The 22,319-nt window shown below is 37.6% G+C and overlaps 1 protein-coding gene across 5 annotated transcripts in view; it reads right to left on the minus strand.

The window, feature by feature from the left end:
• The window catches only part of HERC2 (HECT and RLD domain containing E3 ubiquitin protein ligase 2), a 253,596-nt gene that overhangs the window by 178,497 nt on the left and 52,780 nt on the right, over window positions 1-22,319 (minus strand). For all 5 annotated transcript variants that reach the window (XM_088024974.1, XM_088024976.1, XM_088024975.1 and 2 more), the window contains exons 5-12: window positions 12,403-12,622; window positions 8,861-8,961; window positions 8,232-8,388; window positions 6,566-6,676; window positions 5,708-5,879; window positions 3,515-3,688; window positions 1,878-2,066; window positions 1,152-1,303 (exon numbers count right to left, since the gene is read on the minus strand). In XM_088024974.1, coding sequence (XP_087881100.1) covers window positions 1,152-1,303; window positions 1,878-2,066; window positions 3,515-3,688; window positions 5,708-5,879; window positions 6,566-6,676; window positions 8,232-8,388; window positions 8,861-8,961; window positions 12,403-12,622 — 1,276 coding nt within the window. The remainder of the gene's footprint in view (window positions 1-1,151; window positions 1,304-1,877; window positions 2,067-3,514; window positions 3,689-5,707; window positions 5,880-6,565; window positions 6,677-8,231; window positions 8,389-8,860; window positions 8,962-12,402; window positions 12,623-22,319) is intronic.

The following is a 22,319-nucleotide window of genomic DNA, read 5'->3' on the forward strand; positions in this document are numbered from 1 at the left end:
CCACTTATCCCTCCTGTTCAGCTCAAGTTTCAACCCCCAAGTTTCCCTCCAATTCCTACCATCTCCACTGATCTCTTTTCCTTCCCTCAATTTCTCAAGCAATGGACAAGTTATTTAATCTAGCATCTAGCACTTAATCTCAACTGAGTATAATTTTATTACTAGTTTTTTTGTTAATTTAGTACAAATTACAAATAACATAAAAGAAGCAAAAAACTAATGTCCCCAGCCTGTATCTCCATCCTTTCAAGTCCTATGTGCCCCACCCACCTCACCTCCTTTAGTCTGAGAATAACAACAATTCTAAATTCTATAATTAGCATTCCTTTTACCACATTTGTCTGACTCCCTTACAGTACTGTCAAGTTTAGAATACTTCTGCTGAATGCTAACACACAATACACATTGCTCAGCTTTTTTCACAGTTTGAGATTCTACCCGGGGATGTCCATCTCCATCCCACCACAGTGAGAAGGTGCCAGACTCCTCTCCACTCTGTTCATGCCTCTAATCCCCTTGAAATGGGGGTGCATCTTCAATTTTAATCTAGGGCCAAGTTTTTCTCTACCAGGCTTCCCACTCAAGCCAGCAACATATAAAAGGGTTCCTACCACTCTGTGGCAGCTGTGGGAACTCTCCATTTTTACAACCCTGCATTTAGAACAACCATTTTGTTTTATTCCTGCTCTCTCACAATAATCAAAAGCTTCCACAAAATAGGACATTAAGAAATTACTGAATTTTGTACCTATGAAAATGGAATGGCTTAAGGAAAGGAGGATCTTATCTCTTAGAGACATGTTGAAGTGTTTGTGAATGAAGAAACAAGGGATTGTTTCAATGGGATTTGCTTTAGGAAACTCCACAGTGTGGGGTATTGGTATATATAATTAAAACAGGAACAGCAAAAGCTGGAAGCTTTGAATCTGGGAGAGAAGAACAGGAAGGGCAACTGACGTCATCCTCTGTGCTATGGGCAGAACTCCCATAGCATTACCCAGGGGCTGACATATCTTGATAGCCTTCTCCACCCTAGCCCTACACATCAGAGTAGCTAGAAAACAACCAGCCACACTTTTCTTTTCCATCCTATTTTGGATACAGCAACTCAAAGGGAAAGCATGTCAATTTTAATAATCGACCATACGTACACAGTATCCCCGTGGCCCAGTCGTCCACCATCCCCACAACCCCAGGAGTACACCTCTCCTGTGGCTGCCAGAGCCAGGTAGTGGTGACCATCAGAATGGGCAGCAATCTTCACAATGTTTCTGGAGGCAAGACCCTGGACCAGCTGTGGGGCCTAAAAGGGTAAAAATAGGAAGAAAATTAGTAAGCAGTCCAAGGACAATGAAAACAGCATGACTCTTCTCAATTATGCATCTCATTTTAACAAACTCTCCTTGAACTGAAAGAACATGAGCTTCTGGAGGCTGCCATCCAATCGTCCAGATGCCCTGCCCACTACCAACAGAAGAGTGGGCAGCCTCCAAGTGCTCTGTGACATGACTAGTCCACCTCCACACAATGGAAATTCACAACTCAAGGTGAAAAACACCCCACAAGGCCCAATTCCCTTATCTGTTACTATGTGGCCCCAAAATATACTGAGTTTACATGTGGAAAATTAGTTTACAAATGGGAATCATGATAGGCAATGCGTGTTATTGTAAGGAGCTCCTGATCTTAACAACTAAGAAATTCTGCCCCCAAATTTTGACAATAATGATCTTAATTATTTAAGATTATTAAGTAAGACTAATAAAATACAAGGAACAGATGCTTCTAAATCTTCAGAAATAAAGACTAGAATTCTGTAGCACCTGTAGTAGAAAAGCGCCCACCAAGGGAAGTGATCTGGGCCCCAAAACACCTACCAGCGTGTCACTGTTGTAGGCCTGCGTATACACGCGGCCATTCCTCGACAAGATCAGGAAGCGCTTTTCCGCACAGGCGATCTGCGTGACCCCCAGGTTGGCAAGTCCTTCACACTGAATTGGACCAATCACATTGGCATAGTATTTCCATCCTATTAACCCCCACCCTATGACTTCTTGCAATGATCCCTGTAAGATAACAAGGTAAGTAAACATCTTCTTTAGGGTGGCAAGAATATTTTTCTTACTCAAAAGAAAGAAAAATTTATGCTAACACTGAGATACCATAGGATAAAAACAAAGCATGTAAAGAATGAAGCTGATCTAAAATATCAAAATAAGTCATAACATTCCATATTACCTCAGTTAACAGGTAAGATGAAGTAACTGAACAGGTTATTATTCTTCCACAGCATTTCATTTTAACAGAAACCATTAAAAAGTAATATAAGTAGACATTAAACATATTTTAAAATGCTCAGATCGTATCAGGTTACCATTTTTGTCGTAACAGGAAGAAACCTGAAAGCCTAAGCAAGAGGCTGGGAGACAAGTATCCTACTGTTGGTATGGGTGAGAAGGATCAAGTTGTATGTGAGCTATTTTGTGATAATCAGCTAATGTGTCCACCCATATCAGGTCAATCAGTGGCGCATGCATACGTGCAAACAGAACAAACGTACAAGGCTAGTCACTGCAGCAGTACTTGAGTAGCAAACTTCTGGCAACACAGTGTCCATCAAAAAAATCATGATAGATCCATACATGGAATACTGAGTTGCTTTAAAATAAAGAAAGAAGTTCTGTTTATTAATAGAGAAAGCTCCTCAGTACATACTGTATAGTGAAAAAAACAAGCTATGACATGCTACCACTAATGCTAATACCAGAGATATTGAAAGGATATGTAAGAGACTAGAAAAGTGAAAAGCAGGTGCAAAACCAGGCAGATGAGGGGACAGGGAGGAGAAAGTAATGGTGTCTTTGCACTTAATTTTGACTTCTGAACCATGTGAATATATTTATTTGGAAAAAAAAATGATGGTCAAATGAAATAAATATAAATCATGTTAAAAATAAAAAGTTAGAAAAACCTGGATTCAAATCCAGGATTATTCTGTGTGACCCTGGCAAAATTAACTGCCACTCCAAATGGCAATCTTCTCATCAATACAGTGGGACAGTGTTGTGATGCCAGATGCAACTGTGTGTGTGAAGTCCTCAGGGGGCCTGCACTGGCAGGCTCTTCACACATGTAGATTAGTGTTATCACTGCTCTGAGTAGCATCAAGACAGCCTATGGCCTAAGCTCCTAGTGTACAAAAAAAGCGCTGGAACCTCCCTGAGGAAGGCAGGACAGCATGTGGTTGTTCGGATAAAGGAGCGCTCTCTGGGGACACATCTCCTGAATCTGGAACCTGGGATGCTGGATTGGGTCCTAAAGTCCTGTATACCTCAGCTTGCTCATCACTCGCTCTGACCACTGACAACACTTTAAAGTGTATACATGTTTAAAAGCTGTAACCAGCTCCACCCCCAATACCAGAGAAAGTGTCTCCATATTGGCACAGAGTGAGAATCTAGGAGTGCTACTAACTGTAGAACATACAAAGAACAAACACTGCTATCTCACATACCTTATGAGACGTTGGTGAGCTACACAGAGGTGGCATACAGGGAGTAGCCAGACGGTCTAAATGGGCCATGACAACAACCGCAGTTTGTCTTAAGTCAATGGCAAGTTCATTGTCTTGTGGAAGAGTAAGGTACCTCAGGAAACTCTCATTGGGGCTCAAAGGACCAGACAAAAGCTACAGAAGAAAAGTAAACAGGCTTCTTGAGAACAGAGGAAAAATTAAAGTAACATAATTAGCTCTTAACCACTCTTTATATTTTGGTAGTCACAGTTATGCATTATCTGTAAACCTACTCCTTTTGGCCATCAAATGAGAAGTGCTGCTGATCCAGTGACACTACACATCCATATGTCTACACACTTGCTGTAAAACTACACACAGCGGTGCCTGCACATTTCCAGGTACGTACTCCACACAGGTCAATGACATGGCCCAGCCACCCTGCAGGCTCACCCCTCCAACAGCCCTCAGAATACAGAGCAAGCTTCCTAGGAACACAGCACTGCACCTCAAACTGGCTTTGCAAACTGAAAACCAAAACCACTTATTTTAACCTAAATGCCACCCACCCTGGAGAAAACCTAATATTACACATTAAGTAACAAATTTCATTCTTTTCTAAAGGCAGAATGGCCTTATTCTCATTAAAGACTGCCAAGTGATAGAAAAATTAACTTTATAATGGAATAGCTGCCTTTCCAGAAAAGACCTACAAGATCAAACTCTTCTAAAAAGAAGCAGTCCCACAAGTTCATACCGAGGACCCAGGCAGGCCCTCCTCTGCCACCAGCCTTGCTGTTCTAGGACTAAACACAGTGATGACTTAGGTGACATGCTCCACACAATGCCCCGCATACAGGAAGGTCCAAGAAAGTAAGCCACTATTTTCAATGCTCTTTTTCTAATATGTATTTAAAAGTGTGCATGTCAGGGGCACCTGAGTAGCTCAGTCAGTTAAGGGTCCAAATATTGATTTCAGCTCAGGTCATGATCTCGGTGTTGTGAGATTGAGCACCCCGTTGGGCTCCGTGCTCAGTGGGAAGTCTGCTTGAGACTCCCTCCCTCTCCCTCTGCCCCTCCCACCCTGCACACGCACTGTCTCTCTCTCATAAATAAATAAATCTTAAAAAAAAATAAAGGGTGCATGTCAGACTTAGCTCTGTGCTGCAATGCAGCTGGCACTCACCGATCCGAGGTCTTCTCCATAAATGGCATATGGAGGAACATGGAGGAGAAAGATTTACCTGACTTCTCTAGGCAGGGTCAAAACAAATGAACGTTAACCACTAGGCAACTACACGACCTCATGGTAAAGCACATTCTCTGAACCAGACACGCACTCCATCCCACACCAACTGAGCCTCAAACCCTTGCGATGCCTCTCCACATTATCACTGCAAGTACCCATAAGGACTTGCTTTGACTCTCACATTTTGTTCCTGAAATTCCAGTTGTCAGAATTTTTACCCATTTTCATGCCTCTTACTAAACTAACTCCTTCATGGAGATGAGCACACCTTCTTTATATCTTCCACGGCATCTTAAACTCACTCCCCATCACAGCCAAAGCACAGCCAAAGCAAATTTCCAGGCTGCTAGAAACACACAAGCACTAAACCCACAAACATGAAGGGCTCAATGGCTCCAGTTCAGCAGAAAGAAAACTGCATGGTCAAAGAGCAGCAGAGGAATCTCTCTAAAAGTACAAGTTGATACATGTCAAGAAATACATTCTTCCTGCTAAGTACACACAATCCAGAACACAGACACAGAGGCCTCATGCTCCCATGATATTCTACCATATCAAGTGAAACTCACTCCATGACATCTCTACACCTGTCCCACATCTGACTGACTCTCTCCCCTAGAGACAACTACTGTCACAGACATGCAGTCTGGTCTGTTTATAAAAGTCTCTTTTTTTTTTTTTTTTAAGATTTTATTTATTTATTTGACAGAGAGAGACACAGCGAGAGAGGGAACACAAGCAGGCGGAGTGGGAGAGAGAGAAGCAGGCTTCCCGCTGAGCAGGGAGCCCGATGCGGGACTCGATCCCAGGACCCTGGGATCATGACCTGAGCCGAAGGCAGACGCTTAATGACTGAGCCACCCAGGCGCCCCAAAAGTCTAACTCTTTTAGGATAACTGAATCAAGACAGCTACTTAAATGCAAAATCTTGTTACGATACTTACGTGAGTGTCACCCTCTGTATGAGGGGCATCTTTACTGCAGATGATGCTCTGGAATCTTTGCAACAAAGGGAGAAGGGGGGCGCTGGTGCCCTGGGCGGACCGCTCATTGTCAGTTTCCTGGGTCCCACTGTCCCACAGTTGAAGCAACAACAGGATGGCAGATAACATTTGGCTGAAAGAGAAAACATCTTTATTCTCTAGCAAAAACAGATTAGCTTTTATTGCCATGGTCTGCCAAAAATAAAAGCAGGTTATGTAATTAAATAGAAGAAATACTTTATATTCAAAAGGATACCACTAAAATAATACCATGAAAATAATCCTTGGCAGTAAAATCACTGAATCAATGCCAAGATTTTAGCAAAAGATATCCACATATAAAACCAGTTAAGAAACTCAAACAGCACTTTTCTTTTTTTAAAGTAGGCTCCACACCCAGCATGGAGGCCAACCCAGGGCTTGAATTCACGACCCTGCGATCAAGACCTAAGCCGAAATTAAGGGTCAGACGCTTAGCCAACTAATCCACGCAGGCACCCCTCAAACAGCACTTTCTAAAGGGAACTTCTAGGACCTTAATTAATGGAATAAAAATCATTATTTGAGGAAAATTAAAAGAAAAAAAAAGAACAGCTCCTAGACTACTAGAAAGTTGAACATAAAAAAAGGAAGTGAAGAAAACCTAAGTGTACCCAGGTTTGAAAGAAGAGAAAGTCCTGGGATATGGTTCTTGATTATAGAAGAACACCACATGTTTTCTACAATCATAAATGATTCAATGAAATGCCATAAAATGAAACAGATGTTCAGATACAGAGACATTTCCCTGAAATGCTCCCAGCCTGAGGCACCCCTCACCTCAGCGTGCCTCTCTGCACAGCCAGCTCTAACAGGATGGCCAGGGCCAGGTGCTGGTCCTGAAGGGGAATGCTTCCCGGCCCTTTGGTACCAGGCGTTCCATGAACATCCCTGAAATGAAAGCAGAACAAAGTAACATGAGAGCTTAAGACAGCATGTATATTTTTAATATTTAGAATCAAGTTTCTGAGACTTACTACTCAAATTTAGTAAGAGATTTTAAAGCATACAATTAATTTGTAAAGATATTTTCTTATTGAAAGAATTAATTCAGATACTATGACTACATTAGAAAACATTCCAGTTTCCATAGCATAAAATTATTTTTATCATTATTCAAATCATGGGTAGAAAAATGTTTAGATATGTTTCCACTTTCAGTGACATGTGGAATATCCACATCCCTCTATGGAAGTGGAGAAACATCAATTTCTAAAACCACCTGGCAAATATATGCAAAATGTTATGCTTATTTTTATCTCTGACCAAAGAAATATTTTAACTTGTCCCCAATAATAACAAGTCTTCTTAACCCAAGATGGGGAAGGGAGGACCTTCTGACATCACCATTACAGTTGAATTTTGAAATTATAGTTGACCCTTGAACGAGTTTGAACTGCACAGGTTCACTTATACACAGATTTTTTTCAACATATATATATATATGCATTGAAAAATTTTTTGGAGATTTGCAATAATTTGAAAAAACTCACAGATGAACCATGTAGCCTAGAAATACCAAAATTTTAAGAAAAAGGTAGGTAGTATAATAAGAATACAGTAAATAAAAATATAACATAAAATACGTTAATCCACTGTTCAGGTTACCAATCCACAGTATGCTATTAGTTTAGTTTGGGGGGAGTCAAGTGTTATATGTGGATTTTCACCTGTGTGGAGACTGGCACCCCCAACCCCCTAATATTGTTCAAGGATCAACTGTAATTCCAAGCCTATTTTCAGGGCTCCCAGTCCTAAACCTTGTTGCAATGCCTTCATCAGCATTCTAGGGAGCTGAACTCACAGTCTGTTGTCATAGAGACCACAGGTATCCCTGCATACTGGAAGGGGCACAGGAGTGACCTCTGGCAAAAGGAATGAGAAAACACTCACTTTTCTTTTAATTATGTCCTTGTTGCTGAATTATGTCTTGAACACATACATTTTCTTTAAATTTAAAAACTCTTAACAAAAATACATTGCACCCAAGATCAGAGTTCATGGCTTTCCTTACCGAAAAATGATTCACCTTTAAAAATTTTTTTAAACATTTTGATCTTGAGTAGTTGTTTAATCCCACATTGTCTATTAAGACAACACCCCTCACTCAGAATGGTAGCATCCACATTCTCACTGAGAGGCCCACAATAGGTGCTCAAACACTTTATGAATGACTAATTCCCAAATCATAAAATATCTGAAAAAAACACATTACAAAAGCATCTTTCATTTTCTACCTGATTCAATAGGATAGCAGCTTCCTGGGTCTAATCAGAATATCAAAAGCAAATATTTGAAAACCTAAAAACCAAGATCTAGAATCAAAGAGTTGAGGATGGGCTGGAAACACATACCACAAACCTTATGCTCTAAAGAGAAGATGAGACGAGACTTTGAAGCATGTTGGAACCATTCATGTATTAAGATGTGAAAAGAAAGAACTCACCCTGTCACGACAGACCTGAGGAACCTGGTTGCTCTCTCTACCACCTCCAGCCACACAGAGGACACCGTGCTCTCATCAAAGAGTGAAGCCTCAGGCAGGGCTCTCAAGGCATCCAGGGACTCCTGTAACAGCTCACTGCAGAGATCCGCATCCTCCCCTGGGCACACACATGCATCAGAGAAGTCCACCCAATCCTCAGGCAGCACTGACAAGTAAAGCCCTCCCCACTTTCCCAGAGGGACCTCCTACCCCACCATATGAGAGGATGCCACTGTCACATTTTCAATCCCTCACTTTCCTCTCAACGAGATACTCCAAGAACTCAGTCAGTTCTTTATTTTATGACTCTCCCATGTGCAATTCTAACTTCTTGTTCTAGGAAATAAATCAGCATTGATGCACACTGCAGTGGTTTACCTGGAATATATGCACATATACACTTTTTCTTTTCTTTTTTTTTTAAGAGAACAGTCCTGAAAAATCAAACAGACTGAAGCCTCTCATTCTACAAACAAGAAAAATGAGGCACAGAGAGCATATGGGATCGGCCAAGGGCATGTGGTGGCAGAACTGAGAAGACAATCCAAGTCTTCCGATGTGGGGAAAAAGAACACTCTGGGCCCACATACCTGACCGCCAGGCCCTGCGTAAGAAGGCAAAGGCAAAGGAGAGAGCTGCTCGGGATCCAACTCTCGCAAGTCCTTCCACTCCTTTGCCTGTGGGCCGGGAACTGTGGACAACACACATGGGAGTTGGGTTAACTGGTCAGTCAGAGGAATGTGCAAATACCAAAATAAAATAAGTAACATGGAAGGATTTGTACAAAAAAATATGATCAATAGATTTCTTTAAACAGCAGGATGACAATGTGTGACTTTTAGTTTCATATATAAAAACTTTTATCAAATGTCCTTTGTAAAGGAGTTTTCTCTTTAAGAAAAAGACATTTAGAAAGAATTTTAAATGACCTGCAGAATGTTCACAAAATAATCTCTGGGAGGTGATCTTATGAGTCAGGGAGACACATGGTGAACAGAAAATAAACAGATAAATACATAAATGGGAGGTTAAAGGTCATGTAGTAAAGAAAAGGCAGGTGAGGGGGTTGAGGAACACACAGAGAACAATACGACAAATGCCTGAGACTGCACCCATCCTGCTTATCCTCTCCTGAATTTAGTACTTATCATTCTCATGTGTCTTTTAAGGTTTTTACTACTTATATTGTAGAGTTAACAAATATGCATGTTTAAAGAAGTTATACAAATGGCATACCATAAAAATCATTCTTAAAAAAAACCTAGAATATAAAAAGTGTACAACACAAACTCCATCATGACTAGCAAGTAATTTTATTTTCAACTTTACACTGCTGAGTATTTCTACTATACACCGTATTCTTCAAACTTACTAAAGTTTGCTTTCACAATCAGGGGGAAATGCTATTTAAAAAAATGGGTAATGATATGGAATGACTGTCCGAAGATATAACATCAAGTAAAATTAGCAGCAAAGAACGTGGGGACCCCACAGAGGCAGCTAGTATGCATACATCTATGAATCTTGAGCTTTAGGAGGGGAGCTCATGAGGAGACACAAAAAACCTTAATTAGTGACTGCCTCTAATAAGGGGACTGAGTTCCTAGGAGACAGGAATAAGGAAATTTAAACTTGATTTCTGCATGAGAAATATAGTGGTCTTTAAGACAGAAAGCACACATGCTGAGTCTATTCAGATGAGGTAGGAGGAGCCCTCACCAGAAAAATGCTTCAGGAGAAACATGAAACCGGGGTTTCCCTCAGGCAGTCATAACCTTGGCCCTAGAGAAAGAGCCCAACAGTTCTAAATCTGTACAGTGTAAGAATTGCTAAATCTTCAGTAAGTCACTCTCTATTTTACAGATACTCAAGAAAAAAAAAAATACAAGTAGCTTGGACCCACGCCCATCCACACCAGTCAACTATCCAACCCATTGCTAGTTGGTAAAACCCACCACTATCCAGTAAGTTGAGAAATGAGGAAAATAAATCTACAAAAATTTAGAAGATATCATTGCACATTTAACAGAATAGCTAAAACAAAGAAGTAACAACACCAAATGCTAACAAGGATGTAGAGAAACTAAACCACTGATACATAGCTGATGAGACTGTAAAACTGTACAGCTATTCTGGAAAGAGTATAGCAGTGTCCTACAAACCTAAACATAAGACATTGAGAATTGAACTCCAGGGCATTTATTCCAGAGAAATGAAACAGGTTCACACAAAAACCTGTCCACAAATATTCATAGCAGCTTTATTCATAATACTCAAAAACTGTAAATAACTGAGATGACCTTCAATTGATGAATGGTCAAACAAAATGAGGTTCATCCATGTCACAGAATTCTATTATGCAATGATGACACATGTAACTACTTGGAAAAATCTCAAGGAGATAATGCTGATTGAAAAAAGCCAAGGTAACATAATAGACATGAAGAACAGATTAAGGGCTGCCAGAGGATAAGGCAGAGGGGAGTGGAAAGGAGGAGAGTGTGGTATAAAAAGACTCCTTGTCTTGTACTCCAACTGTGGCAGTGGTAATAAAAATCCATACCTCTGATAAAATCGTATGGAAACACATGCATACATGCATGCACACACAGAGTTGAGAACACGTAAAACTAAGGAAATCTGACTGAGAGAGGGAATCTGTATCAAAGTCGATATCCTCATTGTGACAGTATACCACAGTTCTTCAAGTGGCTACCACTGAGGGAAAGAAAGTGAAGGCTATAAGGAATCTGTACTATTTCTTACAATTCCATGTGAACCCACAATTATCTCAAAATACATATTTTTTTAATTTTAGGAATTTGTTTGATTTAGTGAAAGGCAGATTCCAATTAATCTGTTAACACTTACATCACCACAAAGGAAAAATCACAGAGAAAAATCAGTTGGGGTCTCATCCACTTCTGCATCTTAGAGAATTCAGTCTCATTCAACAAACACACAGGAGTGCTTACAGAGGCTTAGAATCTACCACCCCCATATGCAGAACCCCTCTCTGATCAATAATTACCACAAAGAAAGGACCGTGCTGCTTGCTCTCACCACATGGGTAGGAATCCTCTGTCGCTTGGTTTAATCTATCTTAAAACTACTATCAAATATAGGACATGTAATATGATTTCAACTAGATTTAAAAAGGAAAAAAAAACATGAAATATGCTAAATTTAGCACTTATCTCCAAGTAGCAAGATAATAAGGTTTTTTGCCCCCCTGCTTCTTTCTGCCCCGGACATTCCATGCTCTATAGGGAATAAAAGTCAGTATTATATTCAAATAAAACCAACTCTTCTTGGGGCACCTGGGTGGCTCAGTCATTAAGCGTCTGCCTTCGGCTCAGGTCATGATCCCAGGGTCCTGGGATCAAGCCCCGCATCGGGCTCCCTGCTCAGCGGGAAGCCTGCTTCTCCCTCTCCCACTACCCCTGCTTGTGTTCCCTCTCTCACTGCCTCTGTCAAATAAATAAATAAAATCTTAAAAAAAAAAAAAAACTCTTCTTGCTACATAAAGTATGAGTTATATCTAGAAATCTTTTAGTCAAGTCTTCTGAGAATAAAACTGTGGTAGACAGCTACTAAAACTTTATACGAGCCTTAAGCATTCTAGTTAATGTTTCAGAAAATCTGCTGATATATACCAATACATTAAAAATGATATGCCTGAAAGAATCTCTCATAATAAAAGAAGAAGAAAATCACATTAGGAAGAAAAAATAAACATCTAAACTAGCTAGGCACTAGGCACTAAATATCATGATCTGACTATTCCCTATCCAGTAGCAAAATAAAACAAAATGAAAAGAACATAATATTCAGACCCCATTTTCAAAAATCTAGACATGCTTATCTACACCTTCACTGGCTTCCACAGCTACTGACAGAAAAGGGTTTTAAAATAATGGCACAGATTATGAAGCATAGTCTGTTAATCTGAGAAAATTAGCAAAGCCATTCTCCAGATTATATGAAACATACAAAAAGGGAAAGCAAGAACAAAATATCATAAGATGAAAAACGGGACTATATTGCAAGTTGTACTTAAACTTTCTAAAACAAAACAGCCTGCATTTTATATTTAGCTGGTATCAGGATTCATTCTTCATTATATTATTACCTTTTTTTGTCCACAGGAGGCAAAGACACACTGCTGCTTTTCCACTTAACTTTGACATTCTCCTGGAAAACAGTTCTATTCAAGGCAATGAAATATCGTTCCAAGATGACCAGCCTCTGCTTGAGTCTCAAGGCTGAAAGGGTAGTAGTGGCTGACTGGATGGCCAGAGCTTGCTGCTCTTTAACCAACACAGAAAGACATTCCTTCAATTCATTCACATCTAGAAAACAAGAGAGGAAAATACCCAAACTCTCAATATCTTGCCTATAGTTTGTTACAATGTTGATAAAATGGATAATAGCAATAATATGTAACACCTGAGTACTTAATATGTGCCAATAAATGGTTTTAAGCACCTTACACATATTGGGTAATTCTCACAGTCACCATCAAGAGGTAATATTGTACATGGATTTTAAGGAGCAGGAAACTGAGGCATACAGAATTTGCTCAAGGTGACCCAGAGGATTACGGCACATGAGACAGACCACTCTTAGCCACCACGGTATGCTGCCTCTCTGAAACACTGTATTAAAGCTTTTAACACAAAATTATAAAGTCAACACCTTTCAGCAGCACATTTCCTACACACAGAAAAACTCTATCCATTATATTCATGTTATATAACCAAACTCAAAATAAAAATGTTTCAGTAAAATTGTCCAGCATACACGATTCATGAAAGGTAATACATTTACTGGAATATTTTGGAGGAAGATAAAATAATTACAGCTGACCCTTAAACAACACAGTCAAGCTACACAGGTCAACTTATACACACATTTTTTTTCAATAAATATATTGGAAAATTTTTTGGACATTTGCAACAATTTGAAAAAACTCACAAGCAAATCACAAAGCCTAGAAATATCAAAAAAAAATTAAAAGTTAGGTATGTCAGGAATGCACAAAATATATGTAACTACTACTCTATCATTTACTACCATAAAACATACACAAACCTATTATAAAGTTAAAATTTATCAACACACACAAAAATACTTACAGCCCCTAAAGGGTTGAAAAAATGTAAATAAACCTAAAGATGCAGTATTAAATCATAACAGCATAAAATTAACCACAGTACATACTTAATGTAATGTACTACTCTTAAAATTTCATAACCACTCCCGTTGCAATTGCAGTGAGCTCAAGTGTTGCAAGTATCCGCTTAAAACACCACTAGATGCTAATCATCTCCACATGAGCAGTTGTCTCCAGTAAATTGTGTACTGCAGTAAAAAGTGACCTCTAGTAGTTCTCATAACCTTGAATAACACCATGGGAGCCATACATAGTGCCACTAATGATGCCAGACATGTTCCCAAGAAGCAGAGAAAAGTCATGACATTACAAGAAAAGGTTGAATTGTTTGATAAATACCATAGATGGAGGTCTGCAGCTGTGGCTGCCTGCCATTTCAAGATAAATGAATCCAGTATAAGAACCAATGTTAAAAAAAGAAGAGGAAATTCATGAAGCTGACACAGCAGTCACACCAGCAGACACAAAAACACTGTACTTTCTGCAAAATACCTTTTTATATAGTATTGAAAATGCAGCTTTTATGCGGGTGCAGGATTGCTATGAGCAAGGAATACCTATAGAATTCTTAATCTCATGAAACAAACTGAGGGTTGCTGGAGTGGGGGGCAGTGGGAGGGATGGGGTGTCTGGGTGACAGACATTGGGGACGGTATGTGTTATAGTGAGCGCTGTGAATTGTGCAAGACTGTTGAATCACAGATCTGTACCTCTGAAACAATACATTATATGTTAAAAAGAAAAAAAGAAGAAGAAGATAGCAGAAAGGGAAGAATGAAGGAGGGGGAGGAATCGGAAGGGGAGACAAACCATGAGAGACTATGGACTCTGAGAAACAAACTGAGGGTTCTAGAGGGGAGCGGGGTGAGAGGATGGGTCAGCCTGGTGATGGGTATTAAAGAGGGCACGTTCTGCGTGGAGCACTGGGTGTTATACGCAAATAATGAATCATGGAACACTACATCCAAAACTAATGATGTAACGTATGGTGATTAACAAAACAATTAAAATTTAAAAATTAAAAAAAAAAAGAAAGGAATACCTATAGAGACTCTAATGTGATTTGAGAAAAAGCGAAGTCATTATATGATGACAACCTAAAGCAAAACGAAGATGAAGATCAAAAGCTGGAGAATTTAATGCCAGTAAGTTGGTATGGTAATTTCAGAAAGAGATTTGGCTTAAAAAAAGTCAACAGGAAAAGCAGCTTCTGCCAATCAAGAGGAAGTAGACAAGATTCCAGATGCCATTCAGAAAGTCACTGAGGAAAAAGAATACATGCCTGCACAGGTTTTTAATGCAGATGAAAGTGTCCTATTCTGGGGGGAAAAAAATGCCACAAACAGCATTTATTACTAAGGAAGAGAAGTGAGCACTAGGACTTAAAGCAGTCAGGGATAGACAAACTGCACTGTTTTGTGCAAATGCAGTAGGTTTATGATCAGGACTGCCCTTATCTATAAAGCTGCTAATCCCTGAGCCTTGAGGGGCAAAGATAAACACCAACTGCCAGTTTTTTGGTTGTCCATCAAGGCCTGGATGAGAACCCTTTTTCTGGAAAAGAAAGGGAAATAGTAACAAGAAAATACATGAAAGTATAAATCTCACTGGAAAGAAATATAGAGTAAAGGTATGTGATTAATCACTTACAAAACTGGCATAAAGGTTAAAAGACAAGATTAGTAAAAATAACAACTACAATAACTAAAAGATACACAAGACAAAAAGGTATAAATTATGACATCAAAACATAAAGCATGGGGATGAGGGTAAATATTTACAGCTTTAGAATGCTTTCAAACTTATGTTGTTACCAACTTAAAATAGACTTATAAATATGTAAGCCTCATGCTAACCATAAAACAAAAACCTATAGCAGATACATAAAAGATAATGATAAAGAAATCTAAGCATAACAATAAAAGAAAGCCATCAAACCACAAAGAAGGAAAGAGGAGAAAAAAGGAACTACAAATCAGCCAGAAAACAATTAACAAAATGGCAATAAGCACATACCTATCAATAATCAGAGTACATGTAAATACAGAAAATTCTCCAATTAAAAGACATGAAATAGCTGAATAGATTTTTTAAAAAAGTAATATCTATATGCTGCTACAAGTGATTCAACTTCAGACATAAGGACACAAACAGACTGAAAGTGAAGGGATGAAAAAAGATATTCCATGCAAATGACAACCAAAGCAAAGTGGGTGTGGCTATACTTGTAACAGACAAAACAGACTTAAAATAAAGACTGTATAAAAGCCAAAGAAGGGGCGCCTGGGTGGCTCAGTCGTTAAGCATCTGCCTCTGCCTCAGGTCATGAACCCAGGGTCCTGGGATCAAGCCCGACATCGGGCTCCCTGCTCAGCGGGAAGCCTGCTTCTCCCTCTTCCACTCCCCCTGCTTGTGTTCCCTCTCTCTCTGTCTCTCTGTCAAATAAATAAAAAATCTTAACGAAAAAAAAAAAAAAAGCCAAAGGAAAAAAAAGCATTACATAATGATAAAAAATGATAAAAAAAAAATAGTCCACCCAACAGAAGATATAACATTTATAAATATTTATGCACCCAACACAGGAACAAATAAATATATAAAGCACATCTCAACAAACCTAAAGGGAGAAAAAAACATCAGTAGAGTAACAGCAGGGGACTTTAATAGTCTACTTTCATCAAATCAATAAGGAAATATCACCTTAAACTATGTATCAGACCAGATGGACTTAACAGATATATACAGCAACAGAATATACTTTCTTCTCATGTCAACATGGAAATTCTCCAGGATAGATCATATTTTAGAACACAGGGAAAGTCTTAATAAATTTAAGAAGGCTGACATCACATCAAGCACCTTTTCCAACCAGAATGGTATGAAACTAGAAATCAATGACAAGAAAACTTGAAAAATCACAAATACTTTGGAACTTAAACATGCTACTTGGCAACCAATGGGTCAACCAAGAAATCAGAAAATACCTTGAGACAAATGAGAAGAAAAATACAGTATACCAAAACTTATGGGATACAGCAAAAGCAGTTCTAAAACAGAAAGTCATTGTGATAAATGCCTATATCAAGAAACAAGATACATCTCAAATAATCTAACTTTACACCTCAAAGAACTACAAAAAGAACAAATGAAGGATAAAGTTAGTAGAAGGAAGGAAAAAAACAAAGATCAGAGAATAACGAAATAGGTAATAAAAAGACAATAGAAAATATCAATGAAACCAAGAGCTGGTTCTTTGAAAAGATAAACAAAATTGACAAACAGGTAGCTAAAGTCACCAAGAAAAAAAAGAGAGAACTCAAAATCAGAAATGAGAGAAGAGATGTTACAACTGATACTACAGAAATACCAAAGATCATAAGAAACTACTATGAATAATTATATACCAACAAACTGCACAACCCAGAAGAAATGGACAAATTCCTAGAAACATACAACTTTCCAAGACTGAATGAGAAAGAAACAAAATATGAAAAGAAGATTTAATCAGTGATAAAAACCTCCCCACCTGTGCAGCTCAGTCAATTAAGCATCTGCCTTTGGCTCAGGTCATGATCCTGGGGTCCTGGGATCAAGTCCCACATCAGGCTCCCTGCTCAGCGGGGAGCCTGCTTCTCCCTCTTCCTGCTGCTCCCTGTTTGTGCTCTCTCTCTCTGTCAAATAAATAAATAAAATCTAAAAAAAAATCCAGAAACAGATGGCTTCACTGGTGAATTCTGCCAAAGACTCAAAGAAGAATTAATACCAACCCTTCTCAGACTCTTCCAAAGAACTGAGGAGGAGAGAACACTTCCTAATTCAATTTATGAGACCAGAATTACTGATATCAAAGCAAAATAAGGACACTGCAAGAAAAAAAATAGTTACAGGCCAATTTCCCTAATGAACATGCACACCAAAATCCTCAGCAAAATATTAGCAAACTAATTTTGTCAATACATTAAAAGGATGCTACACCATGATCAACTGGGATTTATTCCCAGGGATGCAAGGACAGTTCAATACCCACAAATCAATCAACATAATAGACATTAACAAAACGAAAAATAAAAATCATACGATAATTTCAATAGATGCAGAAATAAGCATCTGACAAAATTCAACATCCATTTAAGATAAAAGCTCTCAACAAAGCAGGTATAGACAGAATGTACTTCAAAATAATAAAGGCCATATATGACAAGCCCACAACTAACAATGACTTAACACTGAAAAGCCGGAAGCTTTCCTTCGAAAATTAGGAACAAGACAAGGATGCCCACTCTCACCACTTTTATTCAACATAGTATTAGAAATCCTAACCAGAACATTTAGGCAAGGAAAAAAAAAGGTAGAAAGGAAAAAATAAAACTGTCACTATTTGCAGATGACATGATATATAGAAAACCCCAAAGACCATAAAAAAAAAAAAACTGTTAGAGCTAATAAACAAATTTGGTAAAGTAGCAGAACACAATTAAGAAGGGCACTTGAAGCAATGAGCACTGGGTGTTAAATGCAACAGATGTACCACTAAACTCTACCTCTGAAACTAATAATACATTATATGTTAATTAATTGATTTTAAATTTAAAAAATAAAAATAAATTTTAAAAAAGCAAAATACAAAAATCAGTACACAAAAATCAGTACACAAAAATCTGATGCATTCCTATAAACTAATAATGAACTATCACAGAAATCAACAATCCCATTTATAACAGCGTCAAAAAGAATAAAATACCTAGGAATAAATTTAACGAAGGAGGTCAAAGACCTGTAAAAAGTATAAGACACTGATGGAAAAAATTGATGATGATGCAAATACATGGAAAGATAATCCATGCTCATGGACTGAAAGAATTAATATTGTTAATATGTCCACACTACTCAAAGCAATCTACGGATTCAAAATTCCTATCAAAATTTCAGTGGCATTTTTCACAGAAATAGAATGATCCTAATATTTACATGGAACCACAAAAGACCAAATAGCCAAAGCAATCTTAAGAAAAAAGAACAAAGCTAGAGGCATCACACTCCCTAATTTCAAACTATGTTACTATGTTGTGGTAATCAAAACAGTATGGCACTGGCATAAAAAGAGACACATAGCTCAATGGAACAGAATGGAGAGTCCAGAAATAAACCCACACACATATGATCAATTAATTTACAACAAAGGAGCCAAAATATACAGTGGGGGAAGGATAGTCTCTTTAATAAATCATATTGGGAAAACTGGACAGGCACATGCAAAAGAATGAAACTGGACAGCTATCTTACACCACACACAAAAATTAACTCAAATGGATTAAAAACTTGAACATAAGACCTGAAACCATAAAAATCCTAGAATTCGACATTGGTGGTAAGCTTCCTCACATAGATCTTGGCAATGATTTTTTTCAATCTGACAACAAAAGCAAAAAAAAACAAGTGGGACTCAACAAACTAAAAAACTTCTGCATAGCAAAAGAAACCATCAATAAAACGAAAGGCAACCTACCAAATGGGAAAAAATATTTGCAAATGATATATCTGATAAGGGATAAGTGGTTAACATCCAAAATACGTTAAAAAAAATTCCTACAACTCAATAGCAAAAAAAAAATCCAATTAAAAATGAGAAAATATATACAGTTTTCAAAGAAGACATACAGATGGACAACAGGTACATGAAAAGGTACTCAACAACATTTATTAAGTAAATACAAGTCAAAACAATAATTAGATATAACCTCACCTCTTTAGAATGGCTAGTATCAAAAAGACAAGAAATAACAAGTGCTGGTTAAGATGTAGAAAAAAGGGAACACTTGTGCACTGTTGAGAATTTAATTGGTATGGCCACTATGGAAAACAGTAAGAAAGTTTCTCAAATTTAAAATAAAATTACCATATGATTCAGAAATTCTACTTCTGGGTATTTATCTGAAAAAAACAAAAGCACTAATTTGAAAATATATATGCACCCCCATTTTCAGCATTATTTACAATAGCCAAGAAATAGAAACAACCTAAATGTCCACTGACGGATGGATGGGTAAAGAAAATATGGTATATATACACAATGTATTATTATTCAGACATAAAAAAAAAGAAATTCTGCCATTTGTAACAACATAGATATGAACTTTGAGGGCATTATGCTAACTGTAATAAGTCAGACATAAAAAGATAAATACTATAGGGGTGCCTGGGTGGCTCAGTCACTTAACTCAGATGGTTAAGCATCTGACTTTGGCTCAGGTCATGATCTCAGGGTCCTGGGATCAAGTCCCGAGTTTGCTTGTCCCTTTGCCCCTTCCCCTGCTCATGCTGACTCTTTCTCAAATAAATAAATAAATAAAATCCTTTTTTAAAAAAGATAAATACTATATGATTTCACTTGTATGTGGAATCTAAAAAACAAAACAAAACCAACAAATAGAACCAAGTTCATGGATACAGAGAATAGAGTGGTGGTTGCCTGAAGCAAGGGGCGGGGTGGTTGAGGGAGTAGGCAAAATGGATGAGGGGATTAAAAGGTACAAATTTTCAGTTTTAACATAACTAAGTCATAGGGGTGTAATGTTCCAACATAGTGACTATAGTTAATAATACTATACTGCATATTTGAAAGTTGCTAGAAGAGTGGATCTTAAAGGTTCTCATCAGAAAATGAAATTTTCTTAACTATATATGGTGACTGATTGTAACTGGACTACTGTGGTGATCATTCTGCTATATATATATATATATATATATATATCTCAAATCAATATATTGCACACCTGAAATTAAGATGTTATATATCTATTATACCTCATTTTAAAAAAGGAAAAATGAGCAATCACAGGTACCTGTGGGAATGTAACAAAAGATCTAACATTCTTCTCATTGAACTTTGGGTTGTTAAAGAAGGGGGTGGGCTTGAAAAAGTATCCTAAGAAGTTAAGGCTGAAATTTCCCAAATTCAGTAATATGTAAATCTACAAATCCAAGAAGGTGAGCAAATCCAAACAGGATGAACCGAAAAAAATCCACACGAAGACACAACATAATTAAACTAAAAACAAAGAAAGTATGTTAAAAGCAGCCAGAGAAAAACACTTTAACTATGGTAGAATAACAATTCATGTAACAGCAAATTTTTCATCAGACACCATGGAGGACAGCTGAAAGCAACAAAATATTTTTGAAGTGATGAAAGAAAGAATGATCCACCTAGAATCCTAAATCTAGCAAAAATGTCCTTTAGGAATTAAAGGAAAATCAAACATTCTCAAATGAAGGAAAACTAAGAAAATACATCATCAGCAGACCTACACTAAAAGAATGGCTAAAGGAAGTTCTCTACACAGAACAGCAACAATAAAAGGAAAACTGTGGAGCTCAGGAAGGAAGAACACTGTAAATAACACAGGGGTAATACAATAGGCTTTTCTTCATCTCTTGACTTTTCTAAATTATGTCTGAAGCTTTAACCAAAAATTATAATATTGCTAAATGTAGTTATAAATACATGCAACAAAAATATGTAAGGCAATCATATAAGCAGAAAAGGATAAAGGGACATAGAGGGAAGTAAGGTTTCTATATGTCAACCAAACTGGTTAAGTGACACAACCAGGAAACTGCTTAGTTATGTATATATATAATATATTAGACAAATGACTAAAAAGGCTACACCAAAAAATAAACTCAAAAACACTATAGATAAATCAAAATGGAATTCTAAAAAATGGTCAAGTAAACCACAGGGAGGCAGTATAAACAAAACAAAACAAAAATGAAAAAACAGCAAACAGAAAACAGAAAACAGCAGTCTTAAACTCTAATTTATCAATACTTACATGAAATTCAATGCAAAAAGTCTAAATATACCAATTAAAAGACAGACATTGGTAGAGTAGACTAAAAAATATGACCCAACTATATGCTATCTACGAGAAAGTGACTTCAAATAGGCAAATTAAAAGTAAATGCATAGAGGGGTGCCTGGGTGGCTCAGTCAGCTAAGCATCTGACTCTTGATCTCAGGGTCATGAGATCAAGGTCATGCCTTGTGTTGGGCTCCATGCTGGGTGTGGAGCATACTTAAAAATAAAAAAAGTAAATGGGCAGAAAAAAACCAAAAATCATGAAAACAGTAATCAAAAGAAAGCAAGAATGGGTATATTAATGTCAAATAAAGTAGACGTCAGAGTAAAGATAATTACCAGGAATACAGAGCAACATTAAAAAATAAGAAAATGGTCAATCCACCTGTAAGACATAACAATTCTAAATGTGCATGCACCAAACTACAAAAGATGTGACCAAAAAAAACTATTTATATAGTCTTAAGAGTTGGAGACCTCAACATTTCTCTCAACAGCTGACAGAACAAGGAGACAGAAAGTCAGCAAGGATATAAAAGAACACAACAACACCATAACCAACAGGATCTAATCAATATTTAGAACACTCCAGCCAACAGCAGAATATGCAATCATTCACAACAAATATCAAAACAGATCATATCCTGGGCACAAACCAAACCTCAACAAATTTAAAAGAACTGAAATCACACAACGGAAAGAAACTAGAAATCAGTAACAGAAAAATACTGGGAAAATGGCCAAACTCTTGGGAACTAAACAACACACTCTTAAATAATCCATGGGTCAAAGAGGGAAGGAAATAAAAAATATACTGACCTGAATTAAAATACAAATAGAATACATCACAATGTGTGGGGAAAAATGCTAAAGCAATCATGAGAGAAATGGATAGTACTAATCGGGTCATTTGAAAAGTGGAAAACTTTCAAATCAATAAATATAAGCTCCAATCTCAGCAACCTAGGAAAAAACTAGCAAAATAAACCAAAAAGCAGCAGAAAGATGGAA

The sequence above is a fragment of the Eumetopias jubatus genome, unplaced genomic scaffold (assembly GCF_037043125.1).
Source record: "Eumetopias jubatus isolate StellerSeaLion01/CBP00866 unplaced genomic scaffold, mEumJub1_p1.0 scaffold_7, whole genome shotgun sequence".
In the NCBI taxonomy this organism is placed as follows: domain Eukaryota; kingdom Metazoa; phylum Chordata; class Mammalia; order Carnivora; family Otariidae; genus Eumetopias; species Eumetopias jubatus.